The 27,016-nt window shown below is 34.3% G+C and overlaps 2 protein-coding genes across 7 annotated transcripts in view; both read left to right on the top strand.

Moving 5' to 3' along the window:
• Window positions 1–2,940: 2,940 nt before the first annotated feature.
• LOC111052850 lies at window positions 2,941–8,614 on the top strand. 5 transcript variants are annotated; one of them, XM_039420730.1, is made up of 3 exons: window positions 2,941–3,011; window positions 4,196–4,259; window positions 8,260–8,613. In XM_039420730.1, the coding sequence occupies exons 2-3, from the start codon at window positions 4,208–4,210 to the stop codon at window positions 8,505–8,507; spliced, it is 300 nt and encodes a 99-aa protein (XP_039276664.1). In that variant the 5' UTR covers window positions 2,941–3,011; window positions 4,196–4,207; the 3' UTR covers window positions 8,508–8,613. The 5 variants fall into 5 exon arrangements, with proteins under 5 accessions (XP_039276664.1, XP_039276662.1, XP_039276663.1 ...); XM_039420728.1 differs by having other exon boundaries at window positions 2,948–3,085; window positions 8,260–8,604; XM_039420729.1 differs by lacking the exon at window positions 4,196–4,259 and adding an exon at window positions 5,712–5,775 and having other exon boundaries at window positions 2,960–3,085; window positions 8,260–8,611.
• Window positions 8,615–9,750: 1,136 nt separating this feature from the next.
• Window positions 9,751–27,016, top strand: part of LOC111052849 (cell division cycle and apoptosis regulator protein 1-like) — a 69,964-nt gene continuing 52,698 nt past the window's right edge. Inside the window, exons 1-5 of one of the 2 annotated variants that reach the window (XM_039420732.1) lie at window positions 9,751–9,898; window positions 12,403–12,551; window positions 15,134–15,232; window positions 23,479–23,795; window positions 26,557–26,714. In XM_039420732.1, coding sequence (XP_039276666.1) covers window positions 9,847–9,898; window positions 12,403–12,551; window positions 15,134–15,232; window positions 23,479–23,795; window positions 26,557–26,714 — 775 coding nt within the window. In that variant the 5' untranslated portion in view covers window positions 9,751–9,846. The remainder of the gene's footprint in view (window positions 9,899–12,402; window positions 12,552–15,133; window positions 15,233–23,478; window positions 23,796–26,556; window positions 26,715–27,016) is intronic. The other variant, XM_039420733.1, reaches the window with a different exon arrangement.

The following is a 27,016-nucleotide window of genomic DNA, read 5'->3' on the forward strand; positions in this document are numbered from 1 at the left end:
TGGGTCCCAACCAATGTCTTTGAATCCCTGCCTGACAATCCAAAATAGACGTCGTCGTCCAGAAACTCTGTAATAGGCCTTCAAGCATTTGGTTACCACTTTCTAAAATGCACCCATTCCAACTACTTCACTCATGCTGGAGCTTGTTGGAGAAGCATATTGTTGAGTTCCAGTATCATACTTGTGATCTCTGTAGGCACACCCTGGGAATGTCAATTAGCTCTTAATGCCTGGTGTTGTGGTGATGCTCACTTTCAGTCATTATCCCTGGGCAACCCGTTTTTGCAGCTTCAGTACATCCACAACCTTAGCTGAATGACCCCCCCCCTCCACAAGAGTAGACCATAGTTAATATGATAGTGGAAGAGGGTGTGATACATCAGGACCAAGTAAGCCTTTATCACAAGTCCCTGCAGCTTCAGTAACAGGAAACAAACACTGGACAGTCTCTCAGTCACCTGCTGAATGTGGTCAGCCCAGCTTAGTCTTGTGTCCAAGACGAGCAACTTCACAGGATCTTGATCACCAGGCAGGCTTTGTGACAGACTGCAAATAATATGCTGTGCCTTATTTTCATTAAGCTGGAAGTGGTGATCTGGAACCAAAGGGTTGACAACTGCAGATGTTCTACTGAAATATCCAACACCTGATGACAGGAAGGATGTATCATCTGCAAACAAGAGTCAAACCATTGCTGTCAAAGTCATTATTATGAAGAGGATTGGTCCTAGTATTGAACCTTGAGGCACTCCAAAATTCACAGGGAGTGGAGAGGAAGCTGCCCCACCAAAAGACACCACCTGTGCCCTCCCAGTCAGGTGAGAGTTCAAGATGAATAGAGAAGAGTCCACAACACCATAGTATTAGAGTTTAATGATCAGAATGTTGAGATCAATACAATCAGAGGCTCTGCTCAGGTCACACAGAGTTAGTGACAAAGACTCACCATTCTCAAACACAGATTCCATCTGCTCAGCTACTTGGCATACAGCATCAACAGTGAACCTCCCCCTTTAAAATCCAAACTGCATGCTGGAAAAGAAATCATGACCCCAAGAAGTCCTCAAGTTGAGGCTTGATAACGATTTTTTTTTTGTTTCCAAGAATTGGTGTTATTGATATTGGTCTGAAGCTATCTAGACTCTGGATGTAGACCGAAGTCTACAGAAAACGTCTTGAAAGACTTGAAATCTTTCAGAAAAAATCTGGGAAGATGCCAGTTTTCAGGCAGTCATTAACTGCTGCAGAGACGAATTTGCAATGGCATCTATCACCTCTTGAAGCATGTAAGCAGACATGTCATACACATAAGGACTCTTTGAGGGCTTGAAAAATCATATTATCCCCCTGAGGGCTGACAGAGTGGTAGGCCGGAAGAAAGAGAGATGTGCAAGGGTAGAACACGTGCAGTCACCAGCTCAACATGATCACCAACAACTAGTAGTTTGCTCACAATGTCCTTCACTGACTCAATGAAGAAACGATTGAACACATCAGGTCTTGCAAAATTTAGCTGCCTTCTTGACAGGGATCTATTCGAGTTAATCACCTCCCATGCTGCCTTACAGCAATTTGGTGCATTATCAATTTTTGCTGCGGTTGCAACCTTCCTGCTCTGCTCTATCTCTTTGTTGTGGATAGACTTTGCACGTCGATATCTTTCCATGTCATCCTCACCTCCACCATCACACCTGCTCTTCAGAACAAGCATGAGTCTCTTCAGTCTGGTGCAATCATTGGTATACCACTCCTGATTACTACTCATGTGGCTTGGTCCCCCATGGGGTCACTGAGAGTGATGTGGCTTGGATATCTCTGGAAAAAAATGTTAAATTTCTTATGAAAGTAGGTTAAATAGTTCCTAATCAAACCAGTGTCACTCGAATTTTGCAGCACAGGATCCCAGGGGGTATCTACCTTAGCATCTCCAAAGTCAATCAAGGTTTCGTGCACATGTTGTGATTGGATATTGTAGTTGGCATGCCAAGAAGGTGATGTGTGGGCATACCAAGATGCATCAGTTGCAAAGTCTGGTAGCAAAATTTTCAGAGGACTGTCAACATTGCCACAAAGCAAAGCAAGCATAAATTTGATTATAAATGAAAATATTTCATATCATTGAGATTAAAGATTATGAATATGGTAATACTTACTTACTTATTGGTACTTATTCTAGGGTTTTGACTGGGTAGATCCAGATAGACTGTGTCAGTGAAAATTTCATCTCCGTTGTTGCCTGGTAGACCGCTGGCAGGAAAACCTGGCTCATCCTCCAACTCTGAACAGAGCATAGGTAGGTCGCTCTAACAGTTTCCTCCTCATCAATGACCTGGAGCTGGTGATATTTTCACTTCTGATGCAATCAGGCAAAGTGGTGGACTGAGTTTTTTCAATATTGGAAGCATGGTTTGACATTCTCAATAATACCAGTAATATGATTCAATTGCTTATGCAATAATCCACTAGATAAAAAAGTCAGGGCTCACTCCCACCCCTCCCTGGGGGTGAGATTAATAGCGCTTCCAAAACTTGCTGGTGATAATAAATATCAATGTTAATTATTGATCATTATCATGCTCCCTTTTGATACTATGATTACATCACTTGGTGGCTCCTACATTATGGAGCCACAATAGTGGGCGAGTAACCATATCTCTTCATAGCTTACAGAAAATTCAGCAACAATAGTTGGTGGAAAAATATAGAGCTATCCACTTTGTATACATGGTATATATGGTAGTTAGTTACAGATACTGTAAGGATAGTAAACTTGGTGCTGAATATTAGAGATCTATGTAGCTATAACTTCGCAATCAATTACCCTTGGTAAACTTTTACGGCGAGTAATTGACTTTACAAAAAGTATTTTGTTTATTCAGTACGCTCTCAGAAAGACTGATATCCCGTTGGCATTGGATACAGACAGACGGATAAAATAATAGAGTGACTAAAAACAGACGGAAAGAAAGAGCAAAGAGAAGAGAGACAGACAATCGGCTTCGGTTCTTGAAGTGAGTTGGATTTGGATTTCGTAATTATTATCATAAAGAGATTAGAAATATACCAACAATCAGTGAGATAATTGGTAAGTTTGGTTGCAAATATTTTAATTTTTTTCTGGTTAAAACATTCATAGGCCTACCAGTGTTGTCCTGTTATATTTTTCCACAATATTCACCTTCAGGTTTTAATTTAGGTTAACGTTTGACATTTTTGTATGTTAATGCAAGTTAAAATTGGAGATCTATGACAAAATCTCGTGTAAGTTTTTAGTTTTAATTTAAGATCTTTTTTTACATGTATTATTAATAAGTGTTAAGATTTTAATCTAGTCATCAAAATAAAACATAACACACTCTATAGGTACCGTGGGCCGCCTATCTCTTGAACAGGGTGGCTCATCTTGGTATTCAAACTTTTTTTGGATATAACATTTTATTGACCTCTTCCCATAGTGAGGTCTTCGTTATAATAGCAGTTAAGAAAGATGGGAAAATAGCGTTGCCGATTCTCTACCTTGCTACTGCCTTCTTTAGAGGATAGCTGATACCGGTATTTCTCATGTAATTAACTGTTCATGCTTGTTTGAAATGATTGATATTTTATCCGTAAAGGAAATTTATTTCTCAATGAATAAATGATGAATTTTTATAATCTTGATTAGCCTAAATATTTGTTAATTACAGTAATTATATTCTTATTTATATTCAAAAATAGCCATAAAGAAAAAAAATACATGTCAAAACCAATACCGTATTTATCCAATGCAGCCATTTAATGTGGAGGTCACTATAACATAATCGTGGCAAAGGGTCATTACCCTAAGGTTTTAATTTGATAAGAAAGACCTATTATCACATTAGACTATTATAGATATTTCCGTTTTTGATAAGATATGACACTTTGTGCGTAGTTGTCCTACTAAGTAAGCAAACCTTTTAGTTTTTGTTTGAATTGATAAATGTCTAACTAAACTTACTAAAGAATTTGTTTTTTAATTAAAATACTCATTTAACTATCTATTACTATTATGTTTTTATATATTACTTTAAATCAAGTTAAATAGCTTACTCCGATACTGTAAAAAAGTACTAAATCTTAGTTAGATTTCAACTTGAAATTCTAGCATAGAGGACATATTTAAATAGGTCCTAATCTTATTGATTATTTTTCTGATATTTAATTTTTTTTCTAGGTGATAGACAAAATGTCACAATTTGGATCTGGTGGGGTAAAAAATCCACCTTGGGCTAGGCAAGGTGAGTGATCTGATACATTATTTTCAGTACCGACAGCCATCTTGATCATAGTACTGTGTTAAGTTGCCATCATGTGTTAAGTAGTGTTTTGTCTTATGACGCCATTGATCCCAGAACTGTGGTTAAAGGTTGTAGAAGAAGGTATAAATTACGGTAGGCTACCTATCATGAAGACGTGCCAAACTGTTAAAAATACTAATGAAAGAAATCAAATCAGAGGTGGCTAGTAAATTTCACCCTAATTTTCATAAGTAAATATTGAAGCTTGACTCTGTCTTTATAACCTGATTAGTAATAATATTATGAAAAATTGTATTATAATAGCAGAAACTGATGTTGACTAAAGAATCAAGAATGTTATTGGCTATAAAACAAATTACAAAAATTTAAGAAATAGGCTTTGTCAATAATAGACCTATATCATCTCATGTACATGAATAGATCACATCTTACTATAGAATTAAAGTAATCACAGTACACCACATAGCAATCACTTAGAAATATTATAGAATCAATAGATCACATCTTAATATATAAATAAACATTAACAAATTTAGGTACTCGTTGATAGAATAAATATCTTCATACAAGCCAATTACCAACAGCAATACAGGAAGTTCTTAAGGGTAACTGCTTGACATTCTCTGGTAAATTAAACATACATATTTGTATGGACTAAATGCGAAGACTGAAGAATGCTAATAGCTCATATCAGGCTAAAGCCAGGCTCACATTTTTTTAGAATTAATATTGGATCTACATATTATGTAGAGATATCAAGTAAGTAGGCTACCATTAGTGGCGGCTCGTGTAGCCTAAATATAGTTTGAGGTTGCAGATATCAATCCCAACTTTCATAGTAAATAAGAAAGCAATAAATTGGGAAATGAATAAATGATGAATTTTTATAATCTTGATTAGCCTAAATATTTGTTAATTACAGTTATTATATTCTTATTTATATTCAAAAATAGCCATAAAGAAAAAAAATACATGTCAAAACCAATACCGTATTTATCCAATGCAGCCATTTAATGTGGAGGTCACTATAACATAATCGTGGCAAAGGGTCATTACCCTAAGGTTTTAATTTGATAAGAAAGACCTATTATCACATTAGACTATTATAGATATTTCCGTTTTTGATAAGATATGACACTTTGTGCGTAGTTGTCCTACTAAGTAAGCAAACCTTTTAGTTTTTGTTTGAATTGATAAATGTCTAACTAAACTTACTAAAGAATTTGTTTTTTAATTAAAATACTCATTTAACTATCTATTACTATTATGTTTTTATATATTACTTTAAATCAAGTTAAATAGCTTACTCCGATACTGTAAAAAAGTACTAAATCTTAGTTAGATTTCAACTTGAAATTCTAGCATAGAGGACATATTTAAATAGGTCCTAATCTTATTGATTATTTTTCTGATATTTAATTTTTTTTCTAGGTGATAGACAAAATGTCACAATTTGGATCTGGTGGGGTAAAAAATCCACCTTGGGCTAGGCAAGGTGAGTGATCTGATACATTATTTTCAGTACCGACAGCCATCTTGATCATAGTACTGTGTTAAGTTGCCATCATGTGTTAAGTAGTGTTTTGTCTTATGACGCCATTGATCCCAGAACTGTGGTTAAAGGTTGTAGAAGAAGGTATAAATTACGGTAGGCTACCTATCATGAAGACGTGCCAAACTGTTAAAAATACTAATGAAAGAAATCAAATCAGAGGTGGCTAGTAAATTTCACCCTAATTTTCATAAGTAAATATTGAAGCTTGACTCTGTCTTTATAACCTGATTAGTAATAATATTATGAAAAATTGTATTATAATAGCAGAAACTGATGTTGACTAAAGAATCAAGAATGTTATTGGCTATAAAACAAATTACAAAAATTTAAGAAATAGGCTTTGTCAATAATAGACCTATATCATCTCATGTACATGAATAGATCACATCTTACTATAGAATTAAAGTAATCACAGTACACCACATAGCAATCACTTAGAAATATTATAGAATCAATAGATCACATCTTAATATATAAATAAACATTAACAAATTTAGGTACTCGTTGATAGAATAAATATCTTCATACAAGCCAATTACCAACAGCAATACAGGAAGTTCTTAAGGGTAACTGCTTGACATTCTCTGGTAAATTAAACATACATATTTGTATGGACTAAATGCGAAGACTGAAAAATGCTAATTGCTCATATCAGGATCACATTTTTTTAGAATTAATATTGGATCTACATATGTAGAGATATCAAGTAAGTAGGCTACCATTAGTGGCGGCTCGTGTAGCCTAAATATAGTTTGAGGTTGCAGATATCAATCCCAACTTTCATAGTAAATAAGAAAGCAATAAATTGGGAAATGAATAAGTTGAATTTTTACTGCCACTTGTACTCACGCGCTAACGCAAACCCAATTTTTCAGCTTGCGTGGAATTCTCAAGATTTGGAGGTATTCCAAAATTCCCAAGTTCAATTTCATAGTCAACTGCTATCAAACTAAATAAATCATAAAATTAATTTTCAATAGAATAAAAATATAGCCTTCGTTTATTACACAATCATTAACATAATATCCTCGAATCAAAACTTTTCAATGCGGTATGTTGTCTGTAGTGTGATACTATCGACTATCGATAAGAAGGCAGTCTTCATAGATCGATATTGTTAGTTTCTATACAATGACTAGTTGTAGGAGCAACCATGAGATCCTCAAAACGCCTTCCGTTGTCATAGCAACCAACTGGTTTGCAAGCATTTCATAACTTCCAATGTTACTCTCCCATATAAGTATTGCGTCATAAGGGGTTGCAAATTCAAAATTTTAAACTGTCTGTTCTGCCTTTTTGCTGTATGAATTTTTTCGGAATCGAGTAAATATTTTTTAATAATTTGACCACATCAATTTAAGGTGTTATTAAGACGTTTTAAAAAAGGAAATTCTCTTTTTATTGCCTGATTTGTTGGGGGTTGTGCAACCTTGAGAGGAGCCGCCACTGAGTACCATTGTTTTCGACAGATCTTGATTAATTTTTATCAAACTCGTATGAATAATTGACCAAGCGAGGTCTAAGATTCAAGTCGACGGTTTGGCATTTCTCTTAATGTTTATATGTTGCACATTTACGGCGAAACGAGGCAATAGATTTTCATGAAATTTGACAGGTATGTTCCTTTTTTAATTGCGCGTCGACGTAAATACAAGGTTTTTGGAAATTGTGCATTTCAAGGATAATATAAAAGGTAAAAGGAGCCTCCTTCATACGCCAATATTAGAGTAAAAATCAGACTATAGAATTATTCATCATAAATCAGCTGACAAGTGATTACACAGATGTGTGGAGAAGCCAGTCTATTGCTGTATTTCCATAAGGTCTATAGATTCAATCAGATACTTGTGGATGAGAATACTGCGTGAGGTCTACTGTTCATAGAACTAATAGTAATTAGCCCATATTTGTATTCACGACCAACGTCATAATTCTCTCTTATACCTTAAACCATAATATATATGTCTTCTTCTTCAAGCACACTTGTAGGATCGATGGCGTCATGTCACTAATAAAATACAAATACGAAACTAAAAATACTAAGGCCGGTTAAATTTTAATTGTGAATTATTTTACGAGAACCAATCAGAAAAGGCTTTTTCGAAGAAATGGTCTTTCTAATTGGTTCTCATGAAATCAACCACGGTTGAAATTTAACAGGCTTTTGTGCAACTCTAATTGATCAAGATGGCAGTGATCAGTTTTGGGCTTATAAGCCTGTGGTACTTTTCTGTAAGTTATGTAATTCTGAATGATTAAATAAATCAGTTTCAAATCAAAATTCAATTATCATTCAAGGCCCAGCTCTTGTACTTGATGGCTCATTAGTCAGATAACAGTCTTGCCATGGATTTGGGAAGTTGTAGGTCTAGTGATTCGTATAGCGTTGTGAATCTTTAGTCATCCAGTTTGCATTGTTTTCAGGCCAGCAAAACCAATCGATGTTGGGCCAAAACACCAATAATAGTATGCAACAGCAGGGCGGGCAAATGCAGCAAACACCAATGGCGGGGCAGGCCTCTCTGCTCCAGTATCCGCCACAACAGATCTTCCAACAGAATCAGATGCAGCAGGTGATATCACTAATCTTTATTTTTAGACATTGGTCAATTTTGTTGAACAATACTTCAAGGGTAGAAATAACGTTTGCACCAATAACGTTTAAACCTTAAACGTTTACTTGTAGATATGGTTGAATTTATCATAACGTGTTTTATACGGGATTTAAACGGACAGCTTATATGATTTAACTTATTTATATGATTTGTTATTGTATCCATGTATAAATAAATAAATAAATATATAGCCTACTATTCTCCGTTTAAACCTAGTATCTGCTCAAGGCCCGTTTACAGATACTCGGTTTAAACGTAGAAATGTCAGCTGTTGGTTTAAACCCCGTATGAAACACATAATGATGAATGCGACCATTCATCATAGTAAACGTGGTTTAGCGTTAAACGTAGTGTTAATAGGCTATAAGTTTGATTAACGTTTGTACAAGCAACCAAATTTTACTCATCTCTGGTCCGAATTGAACTTTTCCGAATTGGCCTATTCTTTGTTAGTCCATTATTATGGCTCAATTCTATGGTGAGGTCCATGTTATAATAGCAGTGGAGAAAGATAGGAAAACAGCGTTGTCAATTCTCTCTGCCTTGCCACTGCCTCCTATAGAGAATATCTGACACCTGTATATCTGTAACTGTTCATTCTTGTTGAAATAATCAATTATATTTCATACGTACTGAAAAAATATTTTTTAACGATATAATGACAAATTTTCGTGATTAAATATTTTTTAATTAATTATATTTCTACATTGTTAAAAACGATTTGGCAAAATTGCAGAGCTAGGTAAGGATAGCGTTATCTGCGTTGTCGAATGTTAGACAAGGGTAGCAATTCCAATGTTAATCAGATACTGCCATTATAACGTTGACCTCACTATAATTTGAAGCTATTCACTATAATTATACTGTCCAGTGCTTGCTCAGTAACGCATATCATGACTCATATCACAATCCACTGCCCCTCCTGAATCTGAAGCTGAATCATTTCACTGGAATAAATAAAATGTCTAGTGGCTCAGATCTGGTGTCACAGTCATCTGATCAATTTTACGGGGTCTTACCTGACCTGAAATAGAAACTGACAAAAATCATTAGTACTATTATAGATATTTCCGTTTTTGATAAGATATGACACTTTGTGCGTAGTTGTCCTACTAAGTAAGCAAACCTTTTAGTTTTTGTTTGAATTGATAATGTCTAACTAAACTTACTAAAGAATTTGTTTTTTAATTAAAATACTCATTTAACTATCTATTACTATTATGTTTTTATATATTACTTAAATCAAGTTAAATAGCTTACTCCGATACTGTAAAAAAGTACTAAATCTTAGTTAGATTTCAACTTGAAATTCTAGCATAGAGGACATATTTAAATAGGTCCTAATCTTATTGATTATTTTTCTGATATTTAATTTTTTTTCTAGGTGATAGACAAAATGTCACAATTTGGATCTGGTGGGGTAAAAAATCCACCTTGGGCTAGGCAAGGTGAGTGATCTGATACATTATTTTCAGTACCGACAGCCATCTTGATCATAGTACTGTGTTAAGTTGCCATCATGTGTTAAGTAGTGTTTTGTCTTATGACGCCATTGATCCCAGAACTGTGGTTAAGGTTGTAGAAGAAGGTATAAATTACGGTAGGCTACCTATCATGAAGACGTGCCAAACTGTTAAAAATACTAATGAAAGAAATCAAATCAGAGGTGGCTAGTAAATTTCACCCTAATTTTCATAAGTAAATATTGAAGCTTGACTCTGTCTTTATAACCTGATTAGTAATAATATTATGAAAAATTGTATTATAATAGCAGAAACTGATGTTGACTAAAGAATCAAGAATGTTATTGGCTATAAAACAAATTACAAAAATTTAAGAAATAGGCTTTGTCAATAATAGACCTATATCATCTCATGTACATGAATAGATCACATCTTACTATAGAATTAAAGTAATCACAGTACACCACATAGCAATCACTTAGAAATATTATAGAATCAATAGATCACATCTTAATATATAAATAAACATTAACAAATTTAGGTACTCGTTGATAGAATAAATATCTTCATACAAGCCAATTACCAACAGCAATACAGGAAGTTCTTAAGGGTAACTGCTTGACATTCTCTGGTAAATTAAACATACATATTTGTATGGACTAAATGCGAAGACTGAAGAATGCTAATAGCTCATATCAGGCTAAAGCCAGGCTCACATTTTTTTAGAATTAATATTGGATCTACATATTATGTAGAGATATCAAGTAAGTAGGCTACCATTAGTGGCGGCTCGTGTAGCCTAAATATAGTTTGAGGTTGCAGATATCAATCCCAACTTTCATAGTAAATAAGAAAGCAATAAATTGGGAAATGAATAAGTTGAATTTTTACTGCCACTTGTACTCACGCGCTGACGCAAACCAAATTTTTCAGCTTGCGTGGAATTCTCAAGATTTGGAGGTATTCCAAAATTCCCAAGTTCAATTTCATAGTCAACTGCTATCAAACTAAATAAATCATAAAATTAATTTTCAATAGAATAAAAATATAGCCTTCGTTTATTACACAATCATTAACATAATATCCTCGAATCAAAACTTTTCAATGCGGTATGTTGTCTGTAGTGTGATACTATCGACTATCGATAAGAAGGCAGTCTTCATAGATCGATATTGTTAGTTTCTATACAATGACTAGTTGTAGGAGTAACCATGCGATCCTCAAAACGCCTTCCGTTGTCATAGCAACCAACTGGTTTGCAAGCATTTCATAACTTCCAATGTTACTCTCCCATATAAGTATTGCGTCATAAGGGGTTACAAATTCAAAATTTTAAACTGTCTGTTCTGCCTTTTTGCTGTATGATTTTTTTCGGAATCGAGTAAATATTTTTTAATAATTTGACCACATCAATTTAAGGTGTTATTAAGACGTTTTAAAAAAGGAAATTCTCTTTTTATTGCCTGATTTGTTGGGGGTTGTGCAACCTTGAGAGGAGCCGCCACTGAGTACCATTGTTTTCGACAGATCTTGATTAATTTTTATCAAACTCGTATGAATAATTGACCAAGCGAAGTGAGGTCTAAGATTCAAGTCGACGGTTTGGCATTTCTCTTAATGTTTATATGTTGCACATTTACGGCGAAACGAGGCAATAGATTTTCATGAAATTTGACAGGTATGTTCCTTTTTTAATTGCGCGTCGACGTAAATACAAGGTTTTTGGAAATTGTGCATTTCAAGGATAATATAAAAGGTAAAAGGAGCCTCCTTCATACGCCAATATTAGAGTAAAAATCAGACTATAGAATTATTCATCATAAATCAGCTGACAAGTGATTACACAGATGTGTGGAGAAGCCAGTCTATTGCTGTATTTCCATAAGGTCTATAGATTCAATCAGATACTTGTGGATGAGAATACTGCGTGAGGTTTACTGTTCACAGAACTACTAGTAATTAGCCCATATTTGTATTCACGACCAACGTCATAATTCTCTCTTATACCTTGAACCATAATATATATGTCTTCTTCTTCAACCACACTTGTAGGATCTATGGCGTCATGTCACTAATAAAATACAAATACGAAACTAAAAATACTAAGGCCGGTTAAATTTTAATTGTGAATTATTTTACGAGAACCAATCAGAAAAGGCTTTTTCGAAGAAATGGTCTTTCTAATTGGTTCTCATGAAATCAACCACGGTTGAAATTTAACAGGCTTTTGTGCAACTCCAATTGATCAAGATGGCAGTGATCAGTTTTGGGCTTATAAGCCTGTGGTCCTTTTCTGTAAGTTATGTAATTCTGAATGATTAAATAAATCAGTTTCAAATCAAAATTCAATTATCATTCAAGGCCCAGCTCTTGTAATTGATGGCTCATTAGCCAGATAACATTCTTGCCATGGATTTGGGAAGTTATAGGTCTAGTGATTAGTGTAGGGTTGTGAATCTTTTTAGTCATCCAGTTTGCATTGTTTTCAGGCCAGCAAAACCAATCGATGTTGGGCCAAAACACCAATAATAGTATGCAACAGCAGGGCGGGCAAATGCAGCAAACACCAATGGCGGGGCAGGCCTCTCTGCTCCAGTATCCGCCACAACAGATCTTCCAACAGAATCAGATGCAGCAGGTGATATCACTAATCTTTATTTTTAGACATTGGTCAATTTTGTTGAACAATACTTCAAGGGTAGAAATAACGTTTGCACCAATAACGTTTAAACCTTAAACGTTTACTTGTAGATATGGTTGAATTTATCATAACGTGTTTTATACGGGATTTAAACGGACAGCTTATATGATTTAACTTATTTATATGATTTGTTATTGTATCCATGTATAAATAAATAAATAAATATATAGCCTACTATTCTCCGTTTAAACCTAGTATCTGCTCAAGGCCCGTTTACAGATACTCGGTTTAAACGTAGAAATGTCAGCTGTTGGTTTAAACCCCGTATGAAACACATAATGATGAATGCGACCATTCATCATAGTAAACGTGGTTTAGCGTTAAACGTAGTGTTAATAGGCTATAAGTTGATTAACGTTTGTACAAGCAACCAAATTTTACTCATCTCTGGTCCGAATTGAACTTTTCCGAATTGGCCTATTCTTTGTTAGTCCATTATTATGGCTCAATTCTATGGTGAGGTCCATGTTATAATAGCAGTGGAGAAAGATAGGAAAACAGCGTTGTCAATTCTCTCTGCCTTGCCACTGCCTCCTATAGAGAATATCTGACACCTGTATATCTGTAACTGTTCATTCTTGTTGAAATAATCAATTATATTTCATACGTACTGAAAAAATATTTTTTAACGATATAATGACAAATTTTCGTGATTAAATATTTTTTAATTAATTATATTTCTACATTGTTAAAAACGATTTGGCAAAATTGCAGAGCTAGGTAAGGATAGCGTTATCTGCGTTGTCGAATGTTAGACAAGGGTAGCAATTCCAATGTTAATCAGATACTGCCATTATAACGTTGACCTCACTATAATTTGAAGCTATTCACTATAATTATACTGTCCAGTGCTTGCTCAGTAACGCATATCATGACTCATATCACAATCCACTGCCCCTCCTGAATCTGAAGCTGAATCATTTCACTGGAATAAATAAAATGTCTAGTGGCTCAGATCTGGTGTCACAGTCATCTGATCAATTTTACGGGGTCTTACCTGACCTGAAATAGAAACTGACAAAAATCATTAGTACTCTTATCGAAATTTCCATTGCTTTTCCAAGTTCCTACATTCATTCACTCTACACTCTTTCTACAAATTCTTATTGTAAAGTCAGCAATCTCAGAAAAGTAAAAACGTTTTTTACCATGCAATTCAATGTCTGCTTAAAGAAGTTTTATTGATACTAATCAAGTCAAAGATTCCGATGTGACGCGTTTCTCTTCGTGATCTGATAAAGGTAGGGTATTTCATTGATTATAAATGTGATATTCAATTTTGTGCTTCAATGTATATTATGGGTACTTTCATGTTTTGCGCATGTGGAAATGAATGTTGTAATCATCATGAAGTTTATCTAGGTATTTAAGTAACGTGGCCGGGAAGTGGTTGTTTTCAGGGCGAGCATGATGTTTCCAGTTTACTGGAATTTCATGCGAGCTCTGCGCAAGTGACATTCACGGCGATATTTTCTGCTACACAATCAGCAAATGATATGTAAATGGGTAAACAAAAACGAATTACTGAACACTTAGGCTCAACTCACACTACCTCGACTCCAGTCTCTCGACCTTACGACTTTTTCGCTTATTTTCACTACTTCAGTTCCATGCTACTCTATTTTCTAACCATACTTTATTAAAAATATAAGATCTAATTCTTCACTAATTTGCAAGTAACAAATTTTATAATAATTATTATGAATGTATTGTCTTATATAATTCGTATTATTGTTTTATCTAAAATTATAAAACATCACTTTCTTGAAACATAACCTGACTTTCATTAAAAATGCACGGTACTATGCAACTCAAGTTGAGGCTCGACCAACATGTCGAGTCGACGCTCGACTCAGTCTAACAGTCGTGAGGTCGCGGAGACTAGAGTCGACTGGTCTGGGTGTAGCCAATTTAAAACACATGCTGTGACGAGAAGAGACTAGAGTCGCAGTCTCTAGAGACTCTAGTCTCTTCTCGACTTGAGTTGCGTAAGTGTGAGTTGAGTCTTACTGAAACATAGTCCATATTGTCAAAAGAGTTGTTAATAGAAACAGCTGATCAGATATCTCCTTGATTGCCAGTGCTATCTGTAGGTAGCGCACGACGAGAAAACTGTAAGGATCAGGGTCCCTCTCGTCCACAATTAATACTCCAATTTAAAATAGAAGTGATCGGGACCTTTTACCTTCAAAACCTAATTGAACAGAACCTTTCTTGTTATGTTCATACACTAGGCAAATTGAAACTCGTAAAACGGTATCTTTTCAACACAGAAAATGTCCGAGAATTTTTTTTGTGCAGTGTAGTGAAAATATTGTCTTAATAGTGCCAATAGCTTGAAATAAATGTCGTTAGTTGATTCATCGGTTTGATGTTGCCCAAGAATATTGATGTTGTGAAGAATTTGACATTTGATAGTGTCAAGAACTTGAAACAAGTGTCGGTAATTGATTCATTGGTTTGATGAATTAATGTTGTGAAGAAGTTGGCAGTTGTGAAATGATGCATTATTGATGCAGGCCATGTCAATGGGCCACGGTGTGATGGGTGCATCGCCCGCAGCTGCTATGCCAACCAATGCAGTTCAAATGCAGCCGCATATGCAGCAAACCCAGCCGGTACTTGACTGTCATAACTTTATTGCGAGCTGGTTTATGAATAGAATTTTCTTCCACAAGCACGTAGAATACTTCTAATTACTAGCTTGTAAAAAGAAGTACTCCAAGTGTAGTTAGCCTCAACTCACACTTACGCGACTCAGGTCGAGAAGAGACTCGACTCTATTGTAACACAGCTAATCTTAAGAACTGCTCCCACACACGGACGTTATAGTCTATGTGGGTTCTAATATTCATTGTATAATTGTAATTGTGTTGTTAATATTGTACGATACGTGAATAAAAATAAAATTGAATTGAATTGACTCTAGTCGAGAACATGTGTTTTCAAATGGTGACAGTCGCGGAGATTGGAATCGACTGGTCTGAGTGTCTTCATTTGGAAACACTTGCTCTCGACTAGAATCGAGTCTCTTCTCGATCTGAGTCGCGTAAGTGTGAGTTGAGCCTTACACAGACGTCGATTTTTGGACGTATGATTTTCTGCCGTCGTTATGAGTTCTATTAGATAAAACACATTGTACCCAGAATACATTGTATTCTAGATACCTTGGATAAAACATAACTTGGCAAACAGATGATGTGTTCATGTTTTAAGGTAGGCGCACACAGATCGTCATCGGACAGACGGCACGCATCGGACGGATCAGATGATTAGATTTGATGCATTGTTTTCAATTTGAGTGCACATACCTATACGGATGCGGATAGGTGTGCGCACTCCAATTGAAAACAATGCATCAAATCTAATAATCCGATCCGTCCGATGCGTGCCGTCCGTCCGATGACGATCTGTGTGCGTCTACCTTTAGGGTGTGCAAAGGCTAAAAATAAGCTTTCTACTGGTGATATTTTTCAAAGTTTTTCGATTTGTATATCATCAAGCTATCAAAATGAAAAAGTTTTCTCAGGAAAACATTTTTTCCGATCATTACTTTTTGAGATAATATGAGCGCGTAAAGATTAAAATTTTGGGACAGAACATTTCAAATTCGGTAAGAGATAAATCCATGAGATTTAGAGGATGGATACTTCATGGTATTGTTGATTTAGTTGAACAAAAATTTTCCAAAAATATCAATTTTTAAAAAAGTTATTCAATTTAACAAAAGAACTCAACTGCAAATTATTTTTAGTAAATTGAATAACTATCTTAAAAATTGAAATTTTCAGAAAATTTTTGTTGTACTAGATCAACAATACCATGAAGACTCTATCCTCTAAATCTCATGGATTTATCTCTTACCGAATTTGAAATGTTCTGACCCAAAAATTTAAACTTTAGACGCTCATATCTCAAAAAGTAATGATCGGAAAAAAATGTTTTCCTGAGAAAACGTTTTCATTTTGATAGCTTGATGATAGACAAATCGCAAAACTTTGAAAAATATCACCAGTAGAAAGTTTATTTTTAGCATTTGCACAGCCTTAATCTGGTAGATTTCATAAGGATGCAAAAAATCAAACGTCCAAAAATCGATATGGCTGGCTTAATAGTAAACATTCTAAGAACAATAATTATTCACCTGTAAATTGATGTGAATCATTCAGAATTTACCTTTTTTCGTAAACTCTTTCTTGTAAGTTAAGTTACTCTCCACCTTTTTAAGTTACTTTTACTTCTGAATAACTATTGCATGGATTACTTGAGTGTAGCTTCTTATAATGTCCTGTAGTGAGGTACACGTTCTAATGGCAGTGGAGAAAGATAGGAAAACAGTGTTGTGCCGTTTCTCTGCCTTGCTACTGTCTTCTATAGAGGATAGTTGTTGATACCAATTAATAAAAACAATATAAAAATCTTGAAGTACCCTTTATTTTTTAAAACTTTAAAATAGTTCAACAACTAGTTTCGACCCTAACTTAGGTCATTTTCAAGTTTAAAGTTTTTAAAAAATTAAAGGGTACTTCAAGATTTTTATTAATTTTAAAAGTAGCTCATGTGAGTGAAGTTTTTTTTGTTGATACCAGTAAATATGTAGGCAAGCCCTACATGGATACTAATCATGTGAACCCGGTTGCCAAGGTGACTGTTTTAGAAACGAACGTTTACAAGTAAATAACTAGTTGGAGTTTTATGAGAGATTTTAAAAGATGTTGTTCTATTTCTATTTTTATCTTGTTCAATGTAAACTTTTAATGAATAAAGTGTTAATTAGGTACAAAAGCACATTTACAACATTGTTTTTATTAATTGGTATCAACAACTATCCTCTATAGAAGACAGTGAAAATGACTTGAAAATGACCGGTCAACTTGAAAAATCAACTTGAAAATGACCTAAGTTAGGGTCGAAACTAGTTATTGAACTATCTTAAAGTTTTTAAAAAATAAAGGGTACTTCAAGATTTTTATTAATTTTAAAAGTAGCTCATGTGAGTGAAGTTTTTTTTGTTGATACCAGTATATCTGATGTTATATCTACTATTCATTCTTGTTAAAATAATCAATTATATTTTATTCGTCAAGAAAACATACTTTTCAAAGATTAAATAATATATTTTTATTAGTAAGGAGATTGAATATTTTGTAAATTAATTATATTTCCACATCGTTGAAACACAATCTTTTAACGTTGCGGAGCTAAAAAAGAATAGCGCTATCTGCTTTGTCGAATGATAGTCAAGTATAGCAACACCAATTCAAATTCAATTTCCAAATTTATATTAAAATTTAATTTTAAAAGTTTTATTCACAATACAAACAATTGAGGGTCCTGCCAAACCCAAAGGTTTTTCGGCGGGTGCCCAGTTACAGGAAAAAACGAGTTACAAAAGATAAATAAACTTAGACAAAATAAATATTACACTTTAAAGATTTTAAGTATAAAATGAAAGAAAACTAATACAAAATTCAAAAAATAAAATAAGAAATATACATCCGATTTTGATATAGAATTAATAAAAAAAGGTTATTTATTATTAACACCAATGTTAATCAAATACTACCAATTATATCATTTTTGATGAATAAACTTTGATTCGATTTGATAACGTGGACCTAATTATAGCTTGTAAAAAGATTCAATTCAATTCAATTCAATTTATTTTTTCCTTCTGAATAGAATTCAAAGCAGTTACATAGAATCTTGAGCAATAAAGTTTATACAATTCAAGAAACGATATAATATACTTACTAAAAATATAGAACTATACTAAACAATAAAACTCTTGAGCTATCACAATTTTATTCTTGTATAAAATTCTTGTATCAGATAGGACTCCAATAGATTCACTCCAATAGAAAACATTCGAGAAACAATAATAATTATTCACCTGTAAGTTCATCTGAATGATTCAGACTACCTTTTTCCGTAGAATCCTTTAAACTCTTTTGTGTAAGTGAAGTTTACCTAAGCCCCAGCTGCGCAAACGTCTATTAAATTCTAATTGTTATTAAATGACTGTTAAATGCCACGATAACCAATCAGAGAAGACATTTTTAATTAGCACTTGATCATAGTTGAAATTTAACAGGCTTTTGTGCAACCCGGCCCTAGAATTGATTTGCGAGTGTGTTAGTGTGTGTACTTACTAATTAATCTAATGTTTGTTTGATCTAAAGGTGCGAACATGAGCAATTCACTTTTAATCAGCTGATGCCAAGCTTTTTATATCTGTATCTCACCGTTTCTGTAAAAATACAGATAATAGTCAGCTGATTAAAAGTGAATTGCTCATGTTCGCGGCGCGTATATCTGTACGCACCTTTAGTTGGTTGGAGTGGCCTTAAGAACCAACTGTTATTTCTACTTCCATTCCTCCTTTCTGTTATCTAATGATACTGCATGAAGACGTGTGCTTGAATAATAGGTGTGTTTGGTTTTATGATTGATATTTAACAAATGGTTGTTGGATGAATACTTTCCCATTGCAGACGTTTGAGGGTATTAGATTCACAGTATCGTGTAAACAGAAATTGCATTTTTAATTGACATGAATCACATGAGGTATAAAGTCTAATTGTTTGTTGATATCTTTCTGATAACCAATTTATATTTTTCAAATTTGGATTTATAGATAGGCCTACTGGAAAAAAGCTCACAAATAATTTTACCTATTTGAGCCGGATTTGAAATGTTTTATCTATTTATTTATTTATTCATCATTTACAATCAACTTAAGGACAAAGAAACAGACTTCAGTCCAAAACTTCTATTCATCCCAATTTCATAAAATAAATTTTTATATTGTCTAAACAGCTGATACTCTCACTCAGCGGTCAGGGTTTTGCCCTTGCTGGGTGGTGCCATCCATGTAATTTTAATTTATTTGTAAAATAGCATAATATTATAATCTAGAATATTTCTTTTGTAAGTTTTTTTATTTTGTTTTTTGTTTTTATGGGCAATAAAGATGTTGAAAAAAAAATTGTCCAAATAAAGGTTATGTGTGACTAATCTTCCCAATTCTTCACTAACTTCCACATTGAAACAAAACACAAACACTTGAAATAATTAATTTTGAATTTAGAAAGATTAAGATCCGTATTGGTAACAAAATTCCTTCCACTTAGCACTCAAAACTGTAAAATGTTTCAAAGTAATGTGCCACTCACGCTCCTCTTTAACTTGAAATCCTTTTAAATGGTTTAATTATTTATTCATACATTCATTAATATGGTTTTAATGTTCTTTAATTTGCTTGCAGAAATGTTAAGGATCGATCATATAGTAGAAGATGATCCTAAACCTTTCTATATCTTCCTTGGCTTAGTCGATAACTTATCATTCATTTGTTTCTTTGAGCAGCATTGATATTTTGCATGGCCGATTTGATTTGATGTATTTGTACAAATGCTACATGCTTCGATACCGGGAAGGATTGTATCCACAATCCTAGGATCGGTTTCGGTCTAAGATTTATGTGTTATGAATAATTATGCATATTCTATAAAACTATTACCAAAACTTCATAAGGTTATAATTACTAAATATCGGGGCACCGAACTTTGCTCCTTAATTATTTATTGACTTTTGATAAACCGAACACAATTCTTTAAAATGATTGGGCAAGTACTAACAGGCACAGCCCAAAACTGTTTATTTCCCGAATTTTAATTTATACACTAAATAGTCCAGAAAGTAGGTTATGTTCCATACACTTGAATTCTGGTTCAATTTTCTGTTCAAAAATTTGAAAACAAAAAATTTATAATTTAGATTATGTACAAACCAAATTGATTAACAAAATAACACTCACTAATCACTTGAAATTGTCAAATTATGATCAATTTTGAAAATTATGATGTACTCTAGTTTAGGAGGATTATCATGTCGTGTCAACAAATCAGATTATTTTGATCAAGTCGATTACAATTTCAAGATAATAGGCCTATATCTCGCTGATTGATTACACAGCTGGAAATAATTCTGTTTTTCTTCCGCACACGCATTTTCTGTTTCGACAGACAACGAAATTATCTTCTGTTTTTCCAAGGGTGAATAATTATTATCCTTTTCATGTCCTTCAGCGAGTTTTCCCAGGGATGAGACCTAGTGCAATCGAATTTTTATATCATAAACCTACTATGTTCCAAATTTCGTGAAAATCGTTAGAGCCGTTTTCGAGATCCGTTGAACATCAATAACCAGATTAAAATATAAATAACCAAATATAAAATTATAAACATACAGAAATTGCTCGCTTTATATAATAGGATAGGATGATGAATATTCTTTAAAACTATTACCAAAACTTTTTAAACCCTTTCAAGGTCATTAATTACTAGAAAAAAATAATCTTGTTCCATTCTCAATTGTCTCTTCTCTGGAACACGAAGTTCAACTATAATATTAATAACCTCATATAAGTTGATAAATTCATTGATATTATGAACGATTGAATGATCTCAACTTGGAATATTGTTCAAGCAAATCAAGCTCTATCAGAAGAATAATGTGGACTGATCGGGTGCATCAATTACAATCCACTGAATATGCATGAGACGAAATAATATTTTCATGAAGTAAATTGGATCAGAAGATTTGCGTAGTCTTAGTTATTCAACGGCTTGTCTTATTTAATAGGTATGATACTCTTGGAAAACGACCTAGAGAAATGATGATTGATTATAATACAACAATAAACTAATTTATTATTAAACGATGAAAAACGATGACAACGTTGCGAAGCTAGAAAAGGATAGCACTATCTACTTTGTCGAATGATAAGCAAGGATAGCAACACCAATGGTAATCAAGTACTGCTGTTACTAGTAGTTCTGTGAACAGTAGATCTCGCGCTTATTGAGTTACATTGACCTGTTGTTATGTTTTCTCAAAAATTAATAAATAATTTATCAATTAAAAATGTCTAGAAAAATCCTAAATAAACATAGAGCTTTCTGTCCTATATCGTACCGTGACGTGTCGTCCCGGAATGTGAGTGTGAGCGCTTTTATCAGGTCTGGCTGCAACTGTCTACAACGTTGATGGAAAGATTCAATTTTCAAGATGTTCGATGTTTTTGAACGGGTAGTATTATAGTCAACTGTCTACTAACGTTAATGGAAAGATACATTTTCCATATGTTCGATGTTTTTGAACGGGTAGTATTATAGTCCACTAGACAGCTGATTTATGATGAATAATTCTATAGTCAGATTTTTACGGTAATATTGGCGTATGAAGGAGGCTCCTTTTTCCTTTTATATTATCCTTGAAATGCAAAATTTCCAAAAACCTTGTATATACGTCGACGCGCAATTTAAAAAGGAACATACCTGTCAAATTTCATGAGAATTACCGCGTTTCGCCGTAAATGCGCAACATAAAAACATTTAAACATTAAGAGAAATGCCAAACCGTCGACTTGAATCTTAGACCTCACTTCGCTCGGTCAATAACGTGGACCTTAAAAGTGAATGGGCGACTTTCGTCTATCGCTTTATATTTTTTCTGCAATAATCTGAAGGGAGTTTGCTGGCCCAATGAGCATGCAAATTCATCATTTTCCAGGTTCTAAACCCATCATGACCCTTCCTTCATGAGGGTAGTTCCATACACCCTACACACCCACTTGTATCGGAGGGGTGTTTCCTCTCTTCTGTAGGTCTAATATTCAAGGAAATTATTCTGTCGCATTCAGAGAGCCGAGACTTGTTGACCATTACATTTTTGATCGTTACGCGTCCGGGTCTCAAATCGAACTCCTTTCCATTGAAAATTATTCTCGGGTTTAAGCCCGGTATCTCAGTTGTTCAATAAACAACGCTATAGCTATTGATTCACTAACTTTATCAATTCAATAAATTTTTATTGGTTCCTTAAACATATTTATAGAATCTATAGCTATGAAACGATTTATCTGTTCAATGAATCTGGCATCATGATGATTCCCAACCTGGCCACTTTCGTAAAAAAATGTTATATTATGGTAGCCATGGTAACCAACCAAATCTGGTTGTTTATTCCTTGCTGCTTGTTGTGAAGTTTAAGTTGAAGGTTATTTCCTACGGTACTGGCATTGTTCATAAGTTATTATTTATTAATATCGGGGGACCGAGCTCATTTTATCAGTCGTACAATTATTTTTACAGTTATATGAGGAGACACAACAGGTGTATGCCCAAAACTGTCCCTTTTCAAATTTATTCTACAGTCCAAATCAAAATCTAGGTTAAGCTACTATCACTCATCAAAATAACAATTTTATTCAAACTTCAAAAAACTAACACATCATCAATTACAAATAGATATACTATGCATTAGATTTAGAATGATATACTATGTTTGCTAAAATATATGTTAATATACGATGTAACAGCAACTAGGTACTATAGGTAATATAGTGCAACTTTGGTTCGGTTTTGTTTTTAAAATACTGTTGATCTACACTAATTTCAATTTTATTATTGTAACTTAATTTTTTTGATTGCAACAAAAAATTTGACAAATTTATCCATTCCATAACTATTTATAGGCTGGATTTTGGCACTATAGTTTATCGAGAGATTTATGGATTCAATAAGTTTATGGAGCGTTCTAGAAACGCATTTCTCATGTTTATCGATTCAATAAAGTTATTGAATGGATAAACAGTTTATGGAACGACTGAGAAACCGTGCATATGATTTATCGAGAGATTTAAGGATTCAATAAGTTTATGGAGCCTTCTAGAAACGAATTTCTCATGTTTATCGATTCAATAAAGTTATTGAATAGATTAACAGTTTATGGAACGACTGAGAAACCGGGCATCAATGTTTTAATGTTTACCAACAGTAGTTGTTTGTTTGTTGTGCAGAACATGTTCAATCAGATGGGCGCGATCAGCTACCCGACCCGGCAGCAGCTGAATACTGCCGCCTTCTCTCCGGCCGCTACCCTCGCCGCCTCCAGGCAACAGCTGATTGCTGCTCCCAACACCCAGCAGCCGCCCCCGAACCACCACCAACATCAACAGCAGCAACAACAGCATCAGCAGCAACAACAGCCGATGGTCAACTCTAACAACAACGCGTCGATGAACACCCCGCAAAAGCAGCGCGTCTTCACCGGAGTTGTCACCAAAATTATGCCCGATTTCGGGTTTGTCGATGACGATGTTTTCTTCCTATTAAGGTAAAATGCAATCCACTATCCATTTGCCACAATTTTATCAAAAAATGGGGTTTTAATGCTATAGTGAGATCCACGTTATAATGGCAGTGAATAAAGATAGAAGAATAGCGATGCCGATTCTCTGCATTAAGTAATTATATTTCTACACTGTCAAAAACATAATTGGCATCGTTGTGGACCTAGAAAAGGATAGTACCACCGGCTATGTCGAATGATAGACAAGGATAGCAGAACCAAAGTTGATCAAATACTGTCATTATAAGGTGGACCTCACTATAGACTGAATAAACGATAGATTAAACGATTGAATAAACGATTTCATAACATATACAGGGTGTTTCAGAGAAACGGGAAATTTTGAAAGTTGAATAATTTAAAGAAAAAACAAATCTTTTAATAAAGTTTTTCATATCATTCAATAGTAAAAATAATGCCATTTTAGAATAAATAATAACCGTAACATTTATATTTTGAAGATGACATCTTGCAGGTGTATTCCTTTTCTACGCAAACATTCCTGTAGTCTCTTCATCACATTGTCCATGGTTTGACGTAACATTACAACTGGAATTTGAAATCTCTTCTCGAATCTTGGCTTCCAATTATTAAACAACGGAAGAACTGAAAGCCAAGATTCAAGAAGCGATTTCAAATTCCAGTTGTAATGTTACGTCAAACCATGGACAATGTGATGAAGAGACTACAGGAATGTTTGCGTAGGAAAGGAACATACCTGCAAGATGACATCTTCAAAAATAAATGCTATGGTATTATTTATTCTAAAACGGCTCTATTGAATGATATGGAAAACTTCATTCAAAGACTTGTTTTACTTGAAATTATTTAACTTTCTAAATTTCCCGTTTCTCTGAAACACTCTGTACAAAGTGTCACTATGCGAGCACCCTTAAATTTATTTATTTACATCAATAAAAAATTACAGCTTATAGAGGCTTACCGTATTATGCCAAAACAAGCCTCATTGAAAATCGATTGTTTACACAAACAGTAACTAAATTATTAAGAAACAGATAAATGAGAAAAGTAATAATAAAATAGTTTGGAACAAACCTTATAAATAGAAAATAACACAAGACAAGAAACAAGATAGACTATCTAAAAAAAGAGAGTAGGTAGCAAGCCTTCTTTCATCTCTAAGGATTAAAATTTATTTTGCATGTATTGTATTCCTAAAGAATAAGTTTAGTGCATTCTGTGATAATAATTTAAGTTTATAATATATTTGTTATCGTAATAATATGACTTATCTGTAAATTGACCTAGCCTAATGTACTGGATGTATTTTTTTGGCTGAAATAAATCATTGAATCATACTTTGAGAAAAAGAAAAGAAATTAAAAAATATTATTAAATTAAATAACACCAGCAAAATGAATGTGACCGCTTGCTCAATCTGCTTAAAGAATTGAAAGCAATAAATATCATTTTTTTCAACCTCCGACCACATGTAATAAAACACATACAAGCGGTAGGGGAAAGATTTCCAAAGAGCTGAACAGCTTGTCATCCCCAACAAATTCTCTGTAATCGGTGTTGCCAAATCGTGAATTGTTGTCGAGTTATAGACTTCGAAACATGGCCACCTCATTCGTGTCAAGTGCTAGTCGTGTAGCATTATTCGTTTTTGCAAGCAAAAGGCAATAGTTAAGCATAAATCTAACGGAGAATTATTCAGGTTTACGCATAAAACATTATGAGTGATGACATTGTTCGTGAATGGTGTTGGAAAATTGAAGAGGTCAGTTGAAATGACTTCCGGAATCGTTGTGAACCATTAAAACTTGGCCACACAGTGCTGGTTCAACCAAACGGCTTCTCCAGCAAATCAAATGGGATAATTTCGGACACCCACCATTCATACCTGACTTGACCACTAGCAAAATCACTTTCCCTTCCTTTCCAAAATCACTTTCCACTAGCAAAATAGCTTTCCCGCTGGGATAATTTCGAAAACCCACCATACAAACCTGTCTTGGCCACTAGTAACTTGAACCTTTTCCCCAAACTCAAGACATTAATTTGAGTGCTGAGCTTCCAAACTAACGAGGAGCACCAAAACAACGTCATACCACTCAAACGCATTTGGAGGCAGCATTTTATGGATAGGGTTTTGTTAGGCTCCTCCAAATTTTAGAAAAAGTTCATGGCTAGGGTATTGTCTGAGCCTCTCCCAAGGCTGCCTTGAGGTTACCCTTTAGAATGACATTTATAATTGAAGTTTGGTTGATTGACAAATAATCAGAAATGTATGTTTTTGACAAATAAATACATTCATTCATTCACTGACGGACATAGACTCGTAACTTGTAGAAAAAGTTGGTGACCAGGGTATTGTCTGTGCACTCCCAAGGCTGCCTTGAGGATACCCTTTTGAATGACATTTATAATTGAAGTCTGTTTAACAAATAAACCAGAATGTATTTTTTTGTTTTTGGGAAATGAATACATTCATTCATCCATGCGGTTATAATTAAGTGTAATTTCCCACTATAATTTGGTGTTTTAATCCTACTAAATACAAAATTTTCAGCTCATATGTGTTTTTGGACGAAAATTGAACTTCAACTTTTAACCGTAAAAACAAAGAAATAGGGTTTCTTTGGACATGTTATTCATTATCAAAATTTGGGAATAGAGCAGTTTTGGGCAAATACTGTTGTTCTTTTATAGTTATATTCGTATGATTTTCAATTATTGTATCCAAAAATAAATAAGTGAATGAATAAATAAATGTTGACAGTGTGGTGAAAGGGCCAGAAGTGACTGTGGGCGACCGTGTGCTGGTGACGGCCGTATTCAACGCCTACATGCAGCACAAGTGGAACGCACTCTGCATAGAACTCCTTGACCGCACCCGTCCGCAGCCGTTCAGCAACTACAACGCTGTGCCGCCGCCCAGTAAGCACTATTACCTTGGTGAAAAGATAGCATTAGTGTTTTGAATTTTGAATTGGGTAACCGTCCACTGGAACCGTATTCAACCGATCCGTTCGGCCGTTGGATCGGTCGAATCTGCCGGTCGTCAACTCGGCCGAACTCGGTCGTCCATTGGAATCGTTTTCGTCAGTCCAGTTCAGTAGTTGGCTGGTTGCCAGAAAGTGAAGTGGCAAGCTATTTAGTAAGGAAAATTATTATTCTTCGTGTGTTTACAAAGTCTGTAAGATTATGCTACTTGAAAGTACCTATTATCAATTATTTAT

Source organism: Nilaparvata lugens, chromosome 2 (assembly GCF_014356525.2).
Source record: "Nilaparvata lugens isolate BPH chromosome 2, ASM1435652v1, whole genome shotgun sequence".
Lineage (NCBI taxonomy): Eukaryota > Metazoa > Arthropoda > Insecta > Hemiptera > Delphacidae > Nilaparvata > Nilaparvata lugens.